Here is an 18,523-nt window from a genome sequence, read left to right as displayed (position 1 = left end):
GCAGGTAGAGCAGTGATTCCCAACCTTTGGGCCTCCAGGTGTTTTGGACTTCAACTCCCAGAAATCCCAGCCAACTTACCAGCTGTTAGGAACGGTGGGAGCTGAAGTCCAAAACACCTGGAGACTCAAAGGTTGGGAACCACTGTGGTAGAGAGTAACAACTCATCTATATAGGTCCATATCTATCCCTTTTCTGTAGCTGGCATACCCCACGAAGGAACCCATAAATAATAATAATAATAATAATAATAATAATAATAATAAATAATTGCCATCCCAGGTAACAGTCGCATTGACGAAAAACAGGAAAAACTCAGCCGCTATCAGGACCTCAAGATTGAACTTCAAAGACTCTGGCAGAAACCAGTGCAGGTGGTCCTGGTGGTGATGGGCACACTGGGTGCCGTGCCAAAAGATCTCAGCTGGCATTTGGAAACAAGAGACATTGACAAAATTACGATCTGCCAACTGCAAAAGGCCACCCTACTGGGATCTGCGCGCATCATCCGAAAATACATCACACAGTCCGAGACACTTGGTAAGTGTTCGACTTGTGATTTTGTGAAACGAAATCCAGCATATCTTATTTACTGTGTCATAATAAAATAATAATAATAATAATATAGTAAACTCTCAGTTAACCAGAGTTCAAGCAATCAGAACTCTCAAGCAACTGGCAAAAAATTAAAGAAATAATACTTCAAATAAAAATTAAAATAAAATCAATTTAAATTGTCATTTAACTAAAATTGCATACTGCATTCACAAAACTGTCTTTATAATACAATAAAATGGTGTTACATTAAGTTAATTTGTCTTTATTTGTTTTTCTTTATTATATTATAATCTTCATAGCAAAATACAGAGTTTATAGTATGGGGCAGGGGTCCCCAAACTAAGGCCCGGGGGCCGGATGCGGCCCTCCGAGGTCATTTACCTGGCCCCCGCCTTCAGTTTTATAATATATTGTATATACATATAATATTGATAATAATATTATAATGTAATACAATATAACACTAATAATAATATTATTTATATATAATATAATAATATTAATTATATATTCTATATTACATATAATATTACTAATAATATTACAGTATAGTGATATAGTTCAATATAGTAATATATAATGCTAATATTGTGCTATGCTAATAATATAATATATTGTATGTACATATAATTTGTAAGCCACTCTGAGTCCCCTTTGGGGTGAGAACGATGTGATACAAACGTAGTAAATAAATGCAGTAAATAAATAAATAAATAAATAAATTTTAGACTTAGGCTCGCCCAAAGTCTGAAATGACTTGAAGGCACACAACAACAACAACAACCCTAATTAACTTGACTATCTCATTGGCCAGAAGCAGGACCACACTTCTCATTGAAATCCTGATAAATGTATGTTGGTTAAAATTGTTTTTATTTTTAAATAATGTATTGTTCTTTCATTGTTCCTGTTGTTGTTGTTTTTGCACTACAAATAAGACATAGGCAGTATGCATAGGAATTTGTTCGGGTTTTTTTTTCAAATGATAATCCGGCCCCTCAACAGTCCGAAGGATTGTGGACCGGCCCTCGGCTTAAAAAGTTTGAGGACCCCTGGTATGGGGTATTGAAGGGGAAAATATTTTTAAGAGTAACTCTCAAGCAACCAGTAGTTACATTTATCTGGTATCCGCCAATTTCCACAGGTACTGGTTAACTATATTATTATTCATCATTGTGAGATCCAACATAGTTTATTGGTATGAGTATTGGACCAGGGTTTGAATCTATGTACAATAGAGTCCCACTTATCCAACATAAACGGGCAGGCAGAATGTTGGATAAGCGAATATGTTGGATAATAAGGAGGGATTAAGGAAAAGCCTATTAAACATCAAATTAGGTTAAGATTTTACAAATTAAGCACCAAAACATCATGTTATACAACAAATTTGACAGAAAAAGTAGTTCAATACTCAGTAATGCTATGTAGTAATTACTGTATTTCTGAATTTAGCACCAAAATATCATGATGTATTGAAAACATTGACTACAAAATGCATTGGATAATCCAGAACATTGGATAAGTGAGATTCTACTGTATATGAAATCTGTGGATACGGAAGGCCAAATGTATTTCCTAAGTTCTGTAGATAGAGAAAGCATCAGGGCAGAGAGCTGCTATGAGTTATTTTGGGCTCTACAGCCATGTTTCAGTAGCATTCTCTCCAAGGAGAGAATGCTACTGGATCATGGCTATACAGCCCAAAAAACTCGCAGCAATCCAGTGATTCCAGTCATGAAAGCCTTCGACAAAACATCAGAGTCCTGTGCTGAAAAGCAGATCATAATGATCCATTTTCCATCATCTCCACATATAACTTTTCCTTCAACTGTTCCACTTTTTCAGAACACAGCTAAGGAGACTGCATCTCCTCCCGGGAGGCAAAGCACCTGCCGTGTTTCAGACGAAGTAATGATTACCCTTCCGAGGTGATCCGAAAAAGCAAACACAGGAGGGAAGGAAGATGGGATCTCAGCTGGAAGAGATCCAGGACATCCACTGCAGACGTTGTTGGTTTTCTACACCACTAAAAGAGAACGACAAATCTCTGAACCTGCAGAAAAGGTTAGCAGCCTTTTTTTAAGAATGACAGGATGATGGTATGTGTTGTCAAAGGCTTTCATGGCCGGAATCACTGGGTTGTTGTGAGTTTTCTGGGCTGTATGTCCATGTTCCAGAAGCCTTCTCTCCTGACGTTTCACCCACATCTATGGCAGGCATGCTCAGACGTTGTGAGGTATGCTGGAAGCTAGACAGGTTTCCATCCCTTGCACATCAAAATGTTCAAGCATCAATTCAATATGTTTCCAAAGGATCTCAATAGAAGAGTTGTGAAGGGCATAGAATACGGTTGCCTTTAAGTGCAAGATGATAGATTCAAAGCATGATTTTCATTATGACATACTGCAAGACTGAGGGTGTATCATAATGCAGTTTGATACCGCTTTAACTGCCATGGCTCAATGATATGAAATCCTGTGATTTATAGTTTGGTGAAGTACTAACACACTTTGGCAAAGAAGGCTAAAGGCCGAGCTGTGGCACAGCCGGTTAGTAGCCAGCAGAAGTAATTAATCACTGACTGTGAGGTCATTGGTTCGAAACCCGGGTCGGAGGTTAAATTTCTCCCACCGCTAATAGCCTAGCTTGCTGTTGACCTAAGCAGCTCAAAAGCAGATGGGTCTGCAAGCAGAAAACTCTAGGTTGTGGGGAGGCTAATTTAACTTAATTTATGACACCATAAAACTGCCGACCGTATGCGAAGAACATGAGGAAGTACTACCGTCAAAAGGACTCGGTGTCATAGTGGATGATGAAGCAGCAGCTCCCCTTGTGGCCGGAATCAAGCATACCCGCATGAAGCCGGAAGCTGGGAAATGTTAAATAGCCTCTATTTGTCTGTCTGTATATGTCATAGCCTCTGTGTCTTTGTCTGTGTGTGCCATATGTCTAATGGCATTGAATGTTTGCCATGTATATGTGCATCGTAATCCACCCTGAGTCCCCTTCGGAGTGAGAAGGGCAGTATATAATACTTTAAATAAATAAAATAAATTGTAAAACTACATAGCCTATGTTTCCATAGCATTGAGCACGATAGTTAAAGTGGTGTCAATCTGCATTAACTCTATACCCAGCTTATATATGACTCAAGGAAACACGAAGCAACAAAATCCTTTACTGCATTAAAGTTCACCCTGCAAATGGGCAAAGCTGGAGAGGAGGCAGTTTGCATGTCTAAACACCTCCGAACTATTTAAAAATAAAAAATCTCTGAACAAATAAAGATAGGATGCCGGGTCATATTCTTTGATGGGCTTATTTCCCAGGTCCTATGAGTCATGTCACTGCCCAGACCTGACTCACATAAGCAATCAGAGCTCTTTTCAAGCTGGGAGTTGTAGTTTTCAGTTCTGCCCTAGTCTTTCAAAACAATGTTGGATCTCAAAATCACTCCATCGAATTCTGGTTCCTGTTTAAACACATTCAGGACACCATGTCTACATTACATCCAAGCCACAAAAGTCTAGTTATGTATAAGAGTAAGACAGGATAGTTTAGAGACTGATTAGAAATTATGAATGTCTTTTAAAAACTGCCGTTATTGCTGTCATAGACTTATTAATGCCTCTACCCTACAGGCTAACGCAATGTTTAGCAGACCTTGTTTTGTAAAAGAGTATTATTTATATGTTCATTTGTTTGATAGGTCATTTTTCTTCTGCAGCAGAGCCAAGGGAAGTAAATTAAAAACTTTTGCAAAAAATATCCAACAAACTTCAATGTTAGAAAAAGAAATAATTCAATGTACACTGAATATCATTATATTCCACTAGCTGTGCCTGGCCACGTGTTGCTGTGGCAAAGTGGTAGTGGTATTGGTTAAAAATTGTTGTGTAATTTTTATTTGACGTTATTTGTAATTTTTTTAATTAATTTTATTCTAAGTTATCTTTTTATTTATTATATTTTCTTATTTTCTTGTATTATTTTGAGTTATTTTCTGTTCTTATAGTATTTTATTGTATTAATTTTTTAGTGTTTTAAATTATTTTTTAGTGTTTTTTTATTATTTTTTATTGGGTTGCTAGGAGACCAAGTTGGAGGAGCTTAGCCTTCTAACTGGCAGCAGTTGGATAAAAGCAATTATTCCTCTCTCTCTCATTAGGACTTTATTTTCCTTTTCCTTTTGTTGTATCAACCTAGAGCCGTGGATGATGGGTTGTGTTGTCAAATTTTGAGGTTGGGGGGCCTGTATTTTTGTTGTTTTGTGGGTCGCTGTGATGCCATCACTCTTTTATATATATATAGATCGGTTAGGGGTTCATCTACACTATAGAATTAATGTAGTTTAAAACCACTTTAACTGCCGTGGCTCGTGCTATGAAACTATGGTTGTGCTACAAGGTATTCATCCTTGTCTGCCAAAAATTTCTGGTTCCTCGCCAAACAAATCCAAAGCTTCCATAGCAATGACATGACAATTAAAGTGGTGCAAAACTGCATTACTTCTATAGTGTAGATGCATGCTAAGACTAACCTTGGAAAACTTAGTTTACGAGTGCAGGTTAAATAACTCTTAACCCTATGTAGAGAGTTAGCTTTTCATTCACACTATCAAGTTGGTTCAATTGGAGACATAATCACCAAATTGGTCACTGAAACAACTAAGCAATTATTGTATGAGATCCCAATCATGGCTTTTAAGAATATTAGATGCTAAATGAACTCAAATACGTAAGATGAAAATCAGATAGGAAAATGAATACAGAATGGCCCTTGTATCTCTGCTGGATGGGTATCTGAGGTTTCTGTGTCTTTTCTAAGCATTTTCCGCGTCTCTTTTTGGTGCCAGGTCATTCATTTCAATATTGCTCACTATTAGCCATGGTATTTGCATCTCCACGTGAAGTCTGAGAACATATTCCCCATGGACACAAAGGTCATACTGTAAGGATAAAACGAAACACTGACATAATGAACACAGCCATTATTCTATTGCATTTGCATGCTTTTGCATGCCTGTAGAAATTACCAAACAGGTGCATATGCATAGTTAGATGGCCATCTGTGACCACATATGGTGTGAACAAAAAGGATATTTCATTCATAGAATTACAGAGAGATCCTCAAAATTCTCATGGTAATTCCAGTCTACTGCTAAAGGGTGCTTCTTTCATTTTTACATTAAACTAATAAGAAGAAATCAGTTCTTATCATGTGAGTTGGGTCTTGAGGAAGTTATTAAACTAAGGGTTTCCATAAAATTATCTTACTTATATTCAAAAAGGGGAAGGTGGAACCCATGCAAAAATTCAATTCCTTTCAGCTGAGGTCAGATTGAAATAAGTATTTATTATGAAGATATGTGGCATACTATACGACAATGTATTTAAAGTATGGCAGAAAACATGGCACACATTTTAGCATTTAGGAGAGCTTATTTAATACACCACCAGCTGGAATTCTGGTTTGGTGGGCAAGATGTTGCACAAATCTTTTGCAGAAGTACATTGCTCATTCTAAAAAATCCAAATGACCTTTTTAAAATCTCAAAATATCAAACATATTTCTAGCAATACCATAATTAAAGCAGTTCAAAACACCTTTGAAGAGCTACAAAACCAGGTCCAAAATAGACATGGACAGAAATAAACACAACTTTTTAACAATTAATGGTATTCAAAGAACTCTCCTTCAGCATTATTATTGTGGTTGTTGTTACACTTCAACTGTGTTGATTTTGTTCTTGTCAGGTTTTTTTATACCATGACATGGAGGATACTGACTTTTGCCATCGATTGATATATCTTTGCACTTGAGGATCTTATACAGTTCCGTCATTGATGCCTCTCCAAGTAAGTCCTAGAGAAAATCAGGCCTGGATAGAAACTTCTACACTGCCATACAATCCAGATTATCAAATCAGATAACCCACATTATTTGCTTTGAACTGGATTATATGAGTCTACACTGTGTGATGACTCATGGGCCATGTAGTCCCGTTCCTAACATTGTTGTGACAGATGAAGAGGAAAACTTAGGTTTCCCACCGTTTCAGCCAGAATTGGAGCTTTTTCAGCCAGAATTGGAGCCCTTGCACCTGCAGGAGATTTGCCTTCCAGAAGTCGGCCAAACAAGCCTTGAGCCGAAATCTCCCCCATTTTCTCGCCGTGATTATTATAAACAACAGAAAGGCGCTCAGGAGGCGTCTCGCAGGAGCGCTAGGATTGCTGCCAGGCATTCAGCTGATTAAGCCTGCTTCCCATGGGAAACTTTAGGGAGTCATGCATCTGGACACAGAGAATGGCTTTCGGTTCTGGTTCCCCAGAGAATTGTTCTTTGGCGGGAAAACGAGACCCTACTTAGGTGTTTTGCCCACGTAGGAATCTTGCGGAGTCAATTCGTCAGCTTCGGGAGTAGGTTGTGTGTGGACTACGCTACTCCCGCGTCCAAGTCCTTTGCTCCCGTTTCCAGCCTCGCCTTGCTTCCCAGGACCTTGTCTTGCTCCACGGACCTTGCCTTGCTTCCCGGACCTCGCCACGAATTTACCACGGATCTTGTTCTTGCTCCTCGTTTCTTGTTGCCTTGAATTAAGCCTAGTGTTCCAAGAATCAAGTTTACTTCCTAGCCTTGCTTAAGTTTCATGGACTAAAGGACCTTGTCATCTCCCCTCACTTTGCTTGGCAAAGTGAGTGTTTCGGTTACTGGATTACAACTTTGGACCTTAACATTTCATATTGGACATTGTTTCTTTGGACTAATTTTGACCTTTCCTGAAAGGTCTACTTCTGGACTATTTTCTACACTTGTTTTTATTAACTTTATATACTCCTACAATAAAGATATTAGATAGATTCTGGCCTCTGTGTATGGTTATTGGTGCTCTGCAGCCTGGGTCCTGACACACTGCCATATAATCCAAGTCAAAGCAGATATTCTGGATTTTAAATAGCAGTGTAGGAGGAGCCCAACTGAAGTTGCCATACTTTGGACATATCATGAGATGACATGGCTTGTTTGAAATACAGACAGACCCCAAGTTACTAACAAGATAGATTCTGTAGGTTTGTTCTTAAATTTAATTTGCATTGGATTGTTGTTATAAATTGTTGTAATGAGAAATTTGGCTTGTTGTGGAAACAAGGACTGGCAATAAAGAACAAGTGGAGAAACCTTTTCCCCATGATAATAACTCTTCAAGGAGTGGATTTCCCTTCCGAGGGCCAGATTTCTCTCCCTTCCTGTTGTCTCATTTCTGTTCTTAATTAAGAGTCATTTCTAAATTGAATGTTTGCCTGTACTGTACTAAGGAGAGTGAAAGGCAGTAAGAAAAGAGGAGACCATATAAAAGGTGGATTCACCTAACAAAGAAACCCATATACAGTAGTTGATCTTATAATCTGTTGCAGGTCAGTTGATGATCTCTTGGAAGTCCCTCATTCATAAAGTTATCAAAAGTAAAAGTCAACTTGGCAGCAAATAACAAGGAAGAGATCCTCTCTGAACAGATTATAAATAGGTGGCTTGCAAGCATATGTTGGTACAACATACATAATTAGACCTACATATTAATTATATGTTTAGATTAGAGCTTTCCAAACATATCATGTTAAGTGACATACATTTTAGACATGCATCTTTTCATGACACAGCAATTCACTTTTACTAGCAAACTGAAGGTTAAACCAACCCCTTATAAGAGATATGGACTCATGCATAAATTGTTAGAACAAAATGTATAGGTATACAACATATCTCATGCAAATATTTCATTTACATTTTTAAAATATATGATTTATTACTTACAGAGGTTTCTCATTATGTTTGTGTGACACATCTACATACTAAAGGCAGCACATGAACGTGTCACGACACACAGTTTGGAAAGCTCTGGTCTAGATCCACAAACTTATAGGTATGTTTTCCATATACCTATGTAACTGCATCAGCATTCAAACCATTTATAGTCTTTCACCTTTTTTGTCTTTAAAACAGGTTTTGCTTGATTTTTATGCTATTGGCCACTGGACAGGCATCCCTTGTGTTCCCTCCAGAACACATGCCCAGAGGCAAGCCTGTGGATATCAAGCAGAAAGAACTGAGAGACGGACCAAATTATATAATATTTATCACACAAGCAAAAGCATTTCTGCCCACAGTGGCTCTATGCGAGGCAGCTCTTCTTCCAGAATCATAAAAACCAGTAATGTGGAGTCAAGACATCAAGTTCAATCTCAAGTGACAGTCTGTAATCACAACAGTTTGGGTCAAAAATGCAAATCACCTCCTCTTCTGTAGAAGACTTTTGCATCTTCAAGAAACCCACCTGGTTTTCTTTTTCAATTGACATTCAAACTCTACCATCACCGAACAAGGTCAGTATTACTTTCCTTCAGTGATTCACTGATGCTTTTGATCTAAATATAAAGAACATCTTCAAGATCTTCAAAAGCATGACAATACCACGTCTCCTGTTTCTCAGATGACCTGTTTTTGCGCTAATCCTGTTGGCACTCACCAAGGGTGCATCTACACTGCAGAATTAATGCAGTCTGGCACTACTTTAAGTGCCATGTCTCAATGCTATGGAACCCTGGGACATATAGTTTGGTGAGGCATCAGCACTTTTTGACAGAGAAGGATAAAGTCCTTCCAAAACTACAAGGCCTATGATGACTTAGTATTAAACCATGGCACTTAAAGTGGTGTGCTGGTACGGCTGTACTAGAAGCTCCAACTTTATTTTCTTTCTGCTAATGTTTGCAGTCATAGGGCAGGCCGCCTGTCCATCATCATTAAGTTTGGTTCCGCCCCTTGTTCAGGGCTCTGGGAGGGAAGGAGCCATTTTTAAATCAGTCTCTCTTAAGGAAGCTAAGCTATAGGACGTAGACCAGCTCGTCCCGTAGAAAAGCTTCATATCTCAACAACATCCGGGGATATAGAACATCCGAGGAATCAAAAACAGAAATTCCAGGGGAAAGGTCCCAAAGGTTCTGGCTAAGAGCTCACAGCCTCTCAGCCTCACAGCTCCTGAAGGAAACAGCTCTAAAGTTTCCAAAGAAACCTCGGAGAGGGAACAGCACCACAGATCCACGGAACCCCAACTGAAACATCTGCAAGCCTTGGTTGGTAGGTCCACTCGATACCCAGATGCATTTGGAGTCGGTAGTGGGTCCCACATCAGCTAGGCCCAGATAATAGACAGCCTGGGAGAGGTCATAAGGGGATTTTCTTATAGAGAAAGCAGAGTTATCCAAAGCCAATTGTCTGTCCCCTGGGGACAAGATTGAAAGGTCAACAGTTTATTAAGGAAACCTTGAAGTGTTATTTGACTCCTTGAAGATTTATTATTTGTTCATCAATAAAGACTTTGTTATTTCATTAAAGACTCAAAGGGCCATCCTTTTCAGGGAAATCCTCAAGAACCTCTCTTTTGAGGCACCCTGGCTTCCCGCTGGGCATAAAGTATAGGTCCTATACAAAGACAATAGTTACAGGCCCAACGCGTGACAGAACAAGTGGTATCAAAACATGTGAAAAGTTTTGATCTAACTTTTTGCATGTGGCTGGCATCTTGTTAGTGAGCCACATGTGCACGCTGCACTGTGTACACTGGGTGAACATACTCACCATGGCACAATAGACATATTTTGCTGACCTTGTCAGAAGCAGAACTGCACATACAGAAATATTATGTGGTGTGATTGCACACTGAGCATTGCAGCTTTGTATTGTATACTCCAATTGTGCATTGCACAAAGGCACCCAGTCGCTGGCATGCATTACACAACATTGCTATTTCAAATGAGGGTTACAGAGTGCATTTCCTCATACAGATACCTATGCTACACTAAGGGGATGCTGAAACGAAGCCTTAACATTTCAACAGAATTAGATAACTGATTTTAAAACAAAGAATAAAAGCATCCCATTACACTAAAACCCCTCCCCATTGGAAAAAAGCCTGAAAATAAAGCAAAACTGGAAAGAAACAAAAGAAGTGATTACAGATACACTAAGAAACAAGTTATACTCTCTCAGGCTTGAGATGCAAAAAGGAACTAGTGGGGGGGAAATAAGTGCTCCAGAAACACTAAAACCCAAGAAATACATACAGCAGAGTGCAATTTTAAATAGTTTAAGCAATTTCTAAGAGTGGCAAGATGCACACAACTTAAGAAATAAAGTAAGATGGCAAATCATGCATCTTTATCACAAACACACCCACACACAAATTGCAGAGTTAATGCAGTTTGGCACCACTTGAACTTCCATGGCTCAATACTATGGACTCTCAGGAGATGTAGTTTTACAAGGTATTTAGCCTTCTCTGAAAAAGAGTGCTAGTGTCTCACTAAACTACAAAGCTCATGGTTACACAGCATAGAACCATGGCAGTTAAAGTGGTGTCAAACTGCATTATCTCTACAATATAAATGCACCCTAAGTTAGAATACCGTAAAAGACAACTCTCTCAAGCTATACACGTGGCATGATTAATCAAAATACAGTAGAGTCTCACTTATCCAACACTCGCTTATCCAACGTTCTGGATTATCCAACGCATTTTTGTAGTCAATGTTTTCAATATATCGTGATATTTTGGTGCTAAATTCATAAATACAGTAATTACTACATAGCATTACTGCTTATTGAACTACTTTTTCTGCCAAATTTGTTGCCTAACATGATGTTTTGGTGCTTCATTTGTAAAATCATAACCCAATTTGATGTTTAATAGGCTTTTCCTTAATGCCTCCTTATTATCCAACATATTCGCTTATCCAACATTCTGCCGGCCCGTTTATGTTGGATAAGTGAAACTCTACTGTATGAGTATCTCAGCTGCTTTGTTTGGCAATGCTCATTTTATTATTATATGCAATATATCTATTATAGGAAAATATGTATCTCAGTTTTAAGAAGTTAAGGAGGACGGTAGAGTTGCTGCCTGCTAGTAAGCTGCATTTCTTCTCTTGCTCCCGGCATGTAAATCACTTTTCTGCAATAGGCTGTTTCACTTGCTCTCCGTCCTTCCTTATAAATAGCAATGAGGTAACTAACTAACTACAGGTTTCCCAGGAAGTTCATGATCTCATTGGCCCCACCTTGCAAGTAAAAAAAGAAAAAAAAATCACCCCACAGCAGGAAACAAGGGACTGTCAACATTTCCCTAAGCGATCAAATGAGCTGCCAAGTGGAACAAAACCCTGCCTCCTTCGCTTCGTTAAGCACCAAACAAGCAAAAGACTTAATTTCACTTAGGAACCACCAAAACAAGTCGATAGTTTAAGATGCTGATAACAAAAACTTTCACGCAGAATTTCTAAGCTTTGGGAAACAGCCTTTACAAGGCTCAGGTGTACTGAAAAACTATCCTCATTATCCCCAATCAGCATATTCATTATCATAGAGGGTGGAAATGGTAGTTGTCAAACACATTTGGAGGTTGCCAGGTTGCTGAGGTTGTTAGGCAGTCAAGTGCTCACTATTATTATAGGTAGCACTTGGTTTTCTGAACATGATTTTTTTTTAATTGGCTCTGTATCCTTATCTTTGGGTTGCTGTGAGTTTTCCAGGCTGTATGACCATGTTCCAGAAACATTCTCTCCTGATGTTTTGCCCACATCTATGGCAGGCATCCTCAGAGGTTGTGAGGTATGGCAAAACTAAGCAAGGAAAGTTTATATATCTATGGAAAGTCCAGGGTGGGAGAAAAAACTCTTGTCTGTTTGAGGCAAGTGTTAATGTTGCAGTTGGCCACCTTGATTAGCATGGAAAAGCCTTGCAGCTTCAAAGTCTGGCTGTTCCCTGCCTAGGGGAATCCTTACATTTATGATGAGACAAAATGAAATTGTGGACGTTATATAGAAGGACGTAGATACAGATGCACGTATTATGTATGTGTAATGATAGATACACCCACAACCGAAATCTGTAAACCTATGTATACTGAAATTTGTATTATTTGTATGTGCAATCTGAAGATAACTTTCCATCCTTGATTTCATAGTCAGACCTTGGTCAGTTGGAGAGCTGGGCCGTATTTCAATATTGCAGCCAGGAAATTAGCATCAATTCCAGCACTTAGAGCAGGATTATTGCTGAAGCCAGCTCTATTCACTCTGTAATCCCCAGCACCACCAGTTCTTTTTTCTGCATCCAAATTCAGCTTCAAGGGGGATGAATTTGTACTGGGGGCCTGGCCCAGTGCCTTCCCTATGCTAGATGACCAATCCAAACTGGAAGATAAGGTGGAAAGATGCCTGCTTTTTTAAAAAAGAAAAGAAAATGACCCTGAAGTTCTGAAGCAGTGGTTTCCAACCTGTGGTCCATGTGCCACCAGTGGTCTCCAAAAACTAAAATATGGTTCACGGCCTCACTGTTAAAACACCATTGCAACAAGAGCACCTGGTCTCACAGAACCCTCTTATACTACCAAGGTAACAGGAGGGGAGAAGCTGACTACCCACAAAAGATGCAACAACAAGCCTCCTGACTGCTGCTTCTCCTCCTCCTCCCTCCCTCAGAGTGGACCCTTTTCATGTAGTGCACCTTGGTGTCTTCATTTTTAGGCCTGTTCCTGGGGTTATTTGGGGTGCTGATTCAGAAAATTGCAATGGATAAACCAAATCATCTCTAGATTATTAAATATGGTTTTCTGTGCGCGAGCAGATGATGACTACTGGATAGCATATGTTCTGTATCAGAAACTAGAGCTGATGTGGTCTATCCAGTGCAATTTTCTGAATCAGCACCCCAGATAACCAAACCAAAAAGTTGACCAAAAACTGATTCGTAACTCTTTTGGGACTAATGTTGGAGAGTGGTCCCTGGTCAAAAAAGGTTGGGAACCACAGTTCTAAAGGGATCCTATATGGAACCTTTGAGAATATGGTTTAAAGATCAGTGGCTGTGATGACTCATGGGCCATGTAGTCCCGTTCCTAGCGCTGTTGTGACAGATGAAGAGGAAAACTTGGGTTTTCCACCGTTTCAGCCAGAATTGGAACTTTCCCAGCCAGAATTGGAGCCCTTGCACCTGCAGGAGGTTTGTCTTCCAGAAATCTGCCAAACAAGCCCTGAGTCAAAATCTCCCCCATTTTCTCGCCGTAATTATTATCAACAACAAAAAGGAGTTCAACAGGCTAATCGCAGAAGCCTGAGAATCGCAGCCAGGCATTCAGCTGATTAAGCCTGCTTCCATGAGAAACTTTAGGGAGTCATGCATCTGGACACAGAGATTGACTTTCGGTTCTGATTCCCCAGAGAAGTGTTCTTTGGTGGGAAAACGAGACCCTATTTAGGTTCTTTGCCCTGTAGGAATCTTGCGGAGTCAATTCGTCAGCTACTGGAGTAGGTTGTGTGTGGACAGCGCTACTCCCGCTTCCAAGCCTTCGTTCCCGCTTCCAAGCCTTCGTTCCCGTTTCCAGCCTTGTTTTGCTCCACGGACCTTGCCTTGCTTCCTAGGACTCAGCCTTGCTTTCCAGGACCTTGCCAAGTATTTACCACGGATTTTGTCCCTGTTCCTCGTTCCTTGTTGCCTTGTATCAAGCCTTGTGTTTCAAGAATCAAGTTTACTTCCTAGCCTTACATCAAGTTCCTTGGACTAAGAACCTTGTCATCTCCCCTCACTTTGCTTGGCAAAGTGAGTGTTTCGGTTATTGGATTACAACTTTGGACCTTAATATTTTATATTGGACATTGTTTTCCTGGACTATAATTGACCTTTCCTGAAAGGTCTTCTTCTGAACTATATTCTACACTTATTTTTATTGACTTTACATATTTCCTTAATAAAGATATTAGATAGATTCTGGCCTCTGTGTATGGTTATTGGTGCTCTGCAGCCTGGGTCGTGACAGTGGCCAAGAACTAAAAATTAGGGTTTATGCAGACGATATAGTCTATATCCTAACTAAACCACTACAAAGTATTAAAAAAGTATTGGACATTATTCAAAGACACGGTGACATATCAGGATTCATTATAAACAAGGAAAAATCTAGGTTTTTAGTTAAAAAATATAGATGCTAAAAGCTGTGAGAATAATCAAGAGAAAGACGTTTGTAGCCTAAGTTTTCATGGACTGGGTCTACTTCAGCAGACTTAAACTAATAATTTATTATGCTTTCATGATATCCAGATGGGGCATCCTAAAACCAAACCCCAGCAGATACCAAAGTCATTCTGTACTATATATCTGCCCATTAGCTACAACAGTTTTCTTTTTCTTGTTTGGAAACTCTCCAAGGATCACATGCTGATGGCTCATGGACTATTACCAGTCTATTTTGAGCAGCATTGGACTCAAGAATCTGACGAAGAGCAAGGAGATGATATAATTTGCCTCTGCTCTTGATACTGTTGTTATAATGTGCCTTTATAGCAACTCCAACTTGTCAATCCTACCATAGGGCTTTCTTTACAAGATTAAGCTGAGAGAGTAGGTTTTCTATTGAGTAGGAAACTATAGTCTCCAGGAGTCCTTGTCAACTCCTCAGACCATTATACCATGCTGTTGCCTTTCCCTTTTTACTGAAATCCTTGAAACAGTTATTTGGCAGTTCAGCTGGGCAACCCCTAAGCAAAAATGGTGAGCCCCACAAATGAAGAGTTTTTATGAATTAGTGTAATGCCAAATTGCAGAAGAGACGCATGCCTTTCTATCTCTAAACATGATTATCAGGCCCAAGTCCAAAGCCGATGGTCAGATTTTCACTCATGAATATTTTACCGAGGTGAAACCCGCCGCACTACATCTTACCGGAGGCAACCCTCTGTGCCAGAAAGAAAAGTGAACACTCGTACACACACTGTAAAAGGAAATTTTCACTTCACTGACCCCAATGGGACACAAGGGAGCAATCAAAGCTCAAACGGATAATTTATCATGAAGAAGGAGCGCTAGGAACAGCACAGACTTCAGGGGTGTTCCTTCTGAGATTACGGCACAGTTGTCAACACCACTGACAGGAAAGAGATACGGCAGTGTCCCCGCAATACTTCACAGGGAAATGAAAGATATTTTTCTAGAATGGAAAAGTGGCAGCGTACTGCAAGGATGGCCCAGGATTTACATAGGGCTTTCCTGGGAATGGTAGAAGCAGAATCTAAACCAGGTTGCAGCAAGTGAGCAGGTGAAGGAGAAGAAAGAAGATTCTCAGGACAAAGACTATCGCCTCCCAGCCACAAAAGTTTTGACTGCCTTAGAAAACAACATCATCAAGCAGGCCAGCAATGCAGATAATGAGTGTTTCAAGGTGGAAAACAATCCTTTTTGGGGAGAATAAAGAACCTAGAAGTTCCCAAGTAAAGAAGGCTGTATTTGAATCAGACAACTCCAAGTCTGAGTCCCATCTCCTCCATTATGTTGAGACCAAAGGAATTTGTATCCTCACAACAACCCTGCAAGGTAGACTCAGTCAAGAGACAGCAATGAGCTTAAGGTCTTCTAATGTCACAGGCTTAATAAGGATGTCCAAAATGTCCTGATTACAACCCTGGGGCAAAAAGAGCTCCATCTGTGTCAGGATTCAGGTTTCTGCCTATATGCGGCAGAGGTTAACTGTAACAGCAAGCTTGTGTCAAACCTTTTTTGATTGAAACATTAATTTTAACACATTGGCTGTTTCAAGGTCCCAGTTTAAAACATAAAGATAGCTCACCACCGAAGAATATAAAGCAAAGACTTATAACAAGGCATGTACTACAAACACCGAGAGTCAATGATAAATGTCCAAAGAGCAAGAGTTTAAAACATAGTCATCTTTGTATTGTCGAAGACTTTCATGGCTGGAATCACTGGGTTGCTGTGAGTCTTTCAGGCTGTATGGCCATGTTCCAGAAGTTTTCTCTCCTGACATTTCACCCACATCTGTGGCAGGCATCCTCACAACCTCTTAGGATGCCTGCCACAGATATGGGTGAAATTTCAGGAGAGAAAACGTCTGGAACATATCCATACAGCCTGAAAGACTCACAGCAATATAATAATATTTCCATGGGTCAAGCCAGAGAAGCCGAAGTTCAAGGGTAGCCCAAACACAGTAGTTGAGTCAGTCCAGGGATTCACAGTTCATCAAGATCCATAGCAGGTTACAAACACAACGAGTTTCACCAACACAATAATCCTCTTGGTTCAAGGTTCCATAAGGAACAAGGCTTACAAGAGTTCATGACACAGGTCTGGATACCATAATCCACCAAAACGGGGGAAACACCACCAGTATCCACTGCCAAGTATGGCAGAAACTTTTCTCCCAAAGGGCAATCTCTTCTAAGTTCTTTTCATGCAACTAATCACAGCTGCATCCTCTCTCTTGCAGGCCTCCACCCTTAATTGCTACCACTTGTAAGTTCTTACCTACAGATTATTCTGCCCTTCTGGCTTCAAGCATTTCAGACAAGGGATGCTCACTCTGTATCAAGAAATCTGGGAATCATAATGAATAGTGCTTTGGCATCTACACTGCAGAATGAATGGTTTGACACCTATTTAACTGCCGTGGCTTGATATGGGATCCTGGAGGTTGCAGTTTAGACTTTGGTCGCTTCTTCAATATATCTTACTATGTATAAGCAAAGGAGCCCCCAGTGGCACAGCGGATTAAACTGCTGAGCTGTTAAACTTCCTGACCGAAAGGTCGGTGGTTCAAATCCAGGAAGTAGTTTGAGCTCCCGCTATTAGCCCCAACTTCTGCCAACCTAGCAGTTTGAAAACATGCAAATGTGAATAGATCAATAGGTACCGCTCCGGCGGGAAGGTAACAGCACTCCATGCAGTCATGCCAGCCACATGACCTTGGAGGTGTCTACGGACAACGCTGGCTCTTCGGCTTAGAAATGGAGATGAGCACCAACCCCCAGAGTCGGGCATAACTAGACTTAATGTCAGGGAAAACCTTTACCTATAAGCAAATATCCCTAAATTCAAAACTCTTCTGGCTCCAAGCATTTCAGACAAGCAATACTCACTCTGTATCCCCATTGCAAGGAATCTGGGGGTCCTAATGCACATCTACACTGCAGAATGAATGCAGTTTGACACCTAGAATCATAGAGTTGGAAGAGACCTCGGGAGCCATCCAGTCCAACCCCCTGCAAGAAGCAGGAACCTACCTCTTTAACTGCCATGGCTCAATGCTTATGGGATCCTGGAGTTCAATCAATGAGGCACCTGCACTCTTTGGCAGAGAAGAAGAAAGACCTTGTAAAACTACCACTCCCAGGCTCTCATAGCCTCGAGCCATGGCAGTTCAAGTGGTGTCAAACTGCATTAAGCCTACAGTGTGTTTGCACCTGGACTCGACCCAGTTGGAGAAGCCGAAAGCAATGCGTAAAAGTGAGGCGCAGAGAAAGAAAGTAGTGGAGAGAACTCCATCGGGAGAGGGGGGCGAGGAAGGAGGGGGTCCCTGGCCTCCCAAATTGCCCTTAGAAACTCAGAGATTGGGGGGAAAGGAAGGGGAAAGTCTGCCCTACACGTCCATATAGAGAGTACTCCAAACACCTCGCCTTACCTTGGTGTAGAGCTCCGCCACCGACATGTCCTCCTGGCAGGCGGCGCGCAAGGAGAGCCCAGTCCCCGAAGCATCCAAAAACGTCGCCCCAAAAAGGAGAGGAAAACCCCTTCGGTACAATCCAAAGTCCGGCCTGGGAGCAGGAGGAAGAGCCCAGGAAGTCTGCCTCTTGGACTGCAAAGAGGAGAAGAGAGAGCAGAGGGCGGCCGGGCGGTGCAAAGCCGGAGAGAAGCGCTCGACCTTTGCCCGGCTCCCGGGGAAAACTTACTGGACTAAATGCAAAGGGAGGGAAAAGCGGAAGGGGGAGGGATCAAGGGCTGCCCGGAGGGACGGGGCGGGGCTCCCTGGCCGCTCCCTCGCCAGGTAAAGGCAGGGAAGGAAGGAAGGAAGTCGGCAAGCGTGCGCAATGGGGAGCTCTGCTCCGGCTTTGCAGGTGCCTCGGC

General features: G+C 40.8%; 1 protein-coding gene across 3 annotated transcripts in view; it reads right to left on the bottom strand.

The window, feature by feature from the left end:
• Positions 1–18,523, bottom strand: part of myo5b (myosin VB) — a 355,668-nt gene extending 337,145 nt beyond the window's left edge. For 2 of the 3 annotated variants that reach the window (XM_062972560.1, XM_062972561.1), the window contains exon 1: positions 18,081–18,522. In XM_062972560.1, the coding sequence (XP_062828630.1) occupies positions 18,081–18,107 (27 nt within the window). In that variant the 5' untranslated portion in view covers positions 18,108–18,522. Of the gene's footprint in view, positions 1–18,080 lie in introns of all 3 variants that reach the window. The other variant, XM_062972559.1, reaches the window with a different exon arrangement.

This window comes from Anolis carolinensis, chromosome 2 (assembly GCF_035594765.1).
Source record: "Anolis carolinensis isolate JA03-04 chromosome 2, rAnoCar3.1.pri, whole genome shotgun sequence".
Lineage (NCBI taxonomy): Eukaryota > Metazoa > Chordata > Lepidosauria > Squamata > Dactyloidae > Anolis > Anolis carolinensis.
Note: the sequence above shows the minus strand (reverse complement) of the source record. Positions and strands in the feature narration are given on the sequence as shown.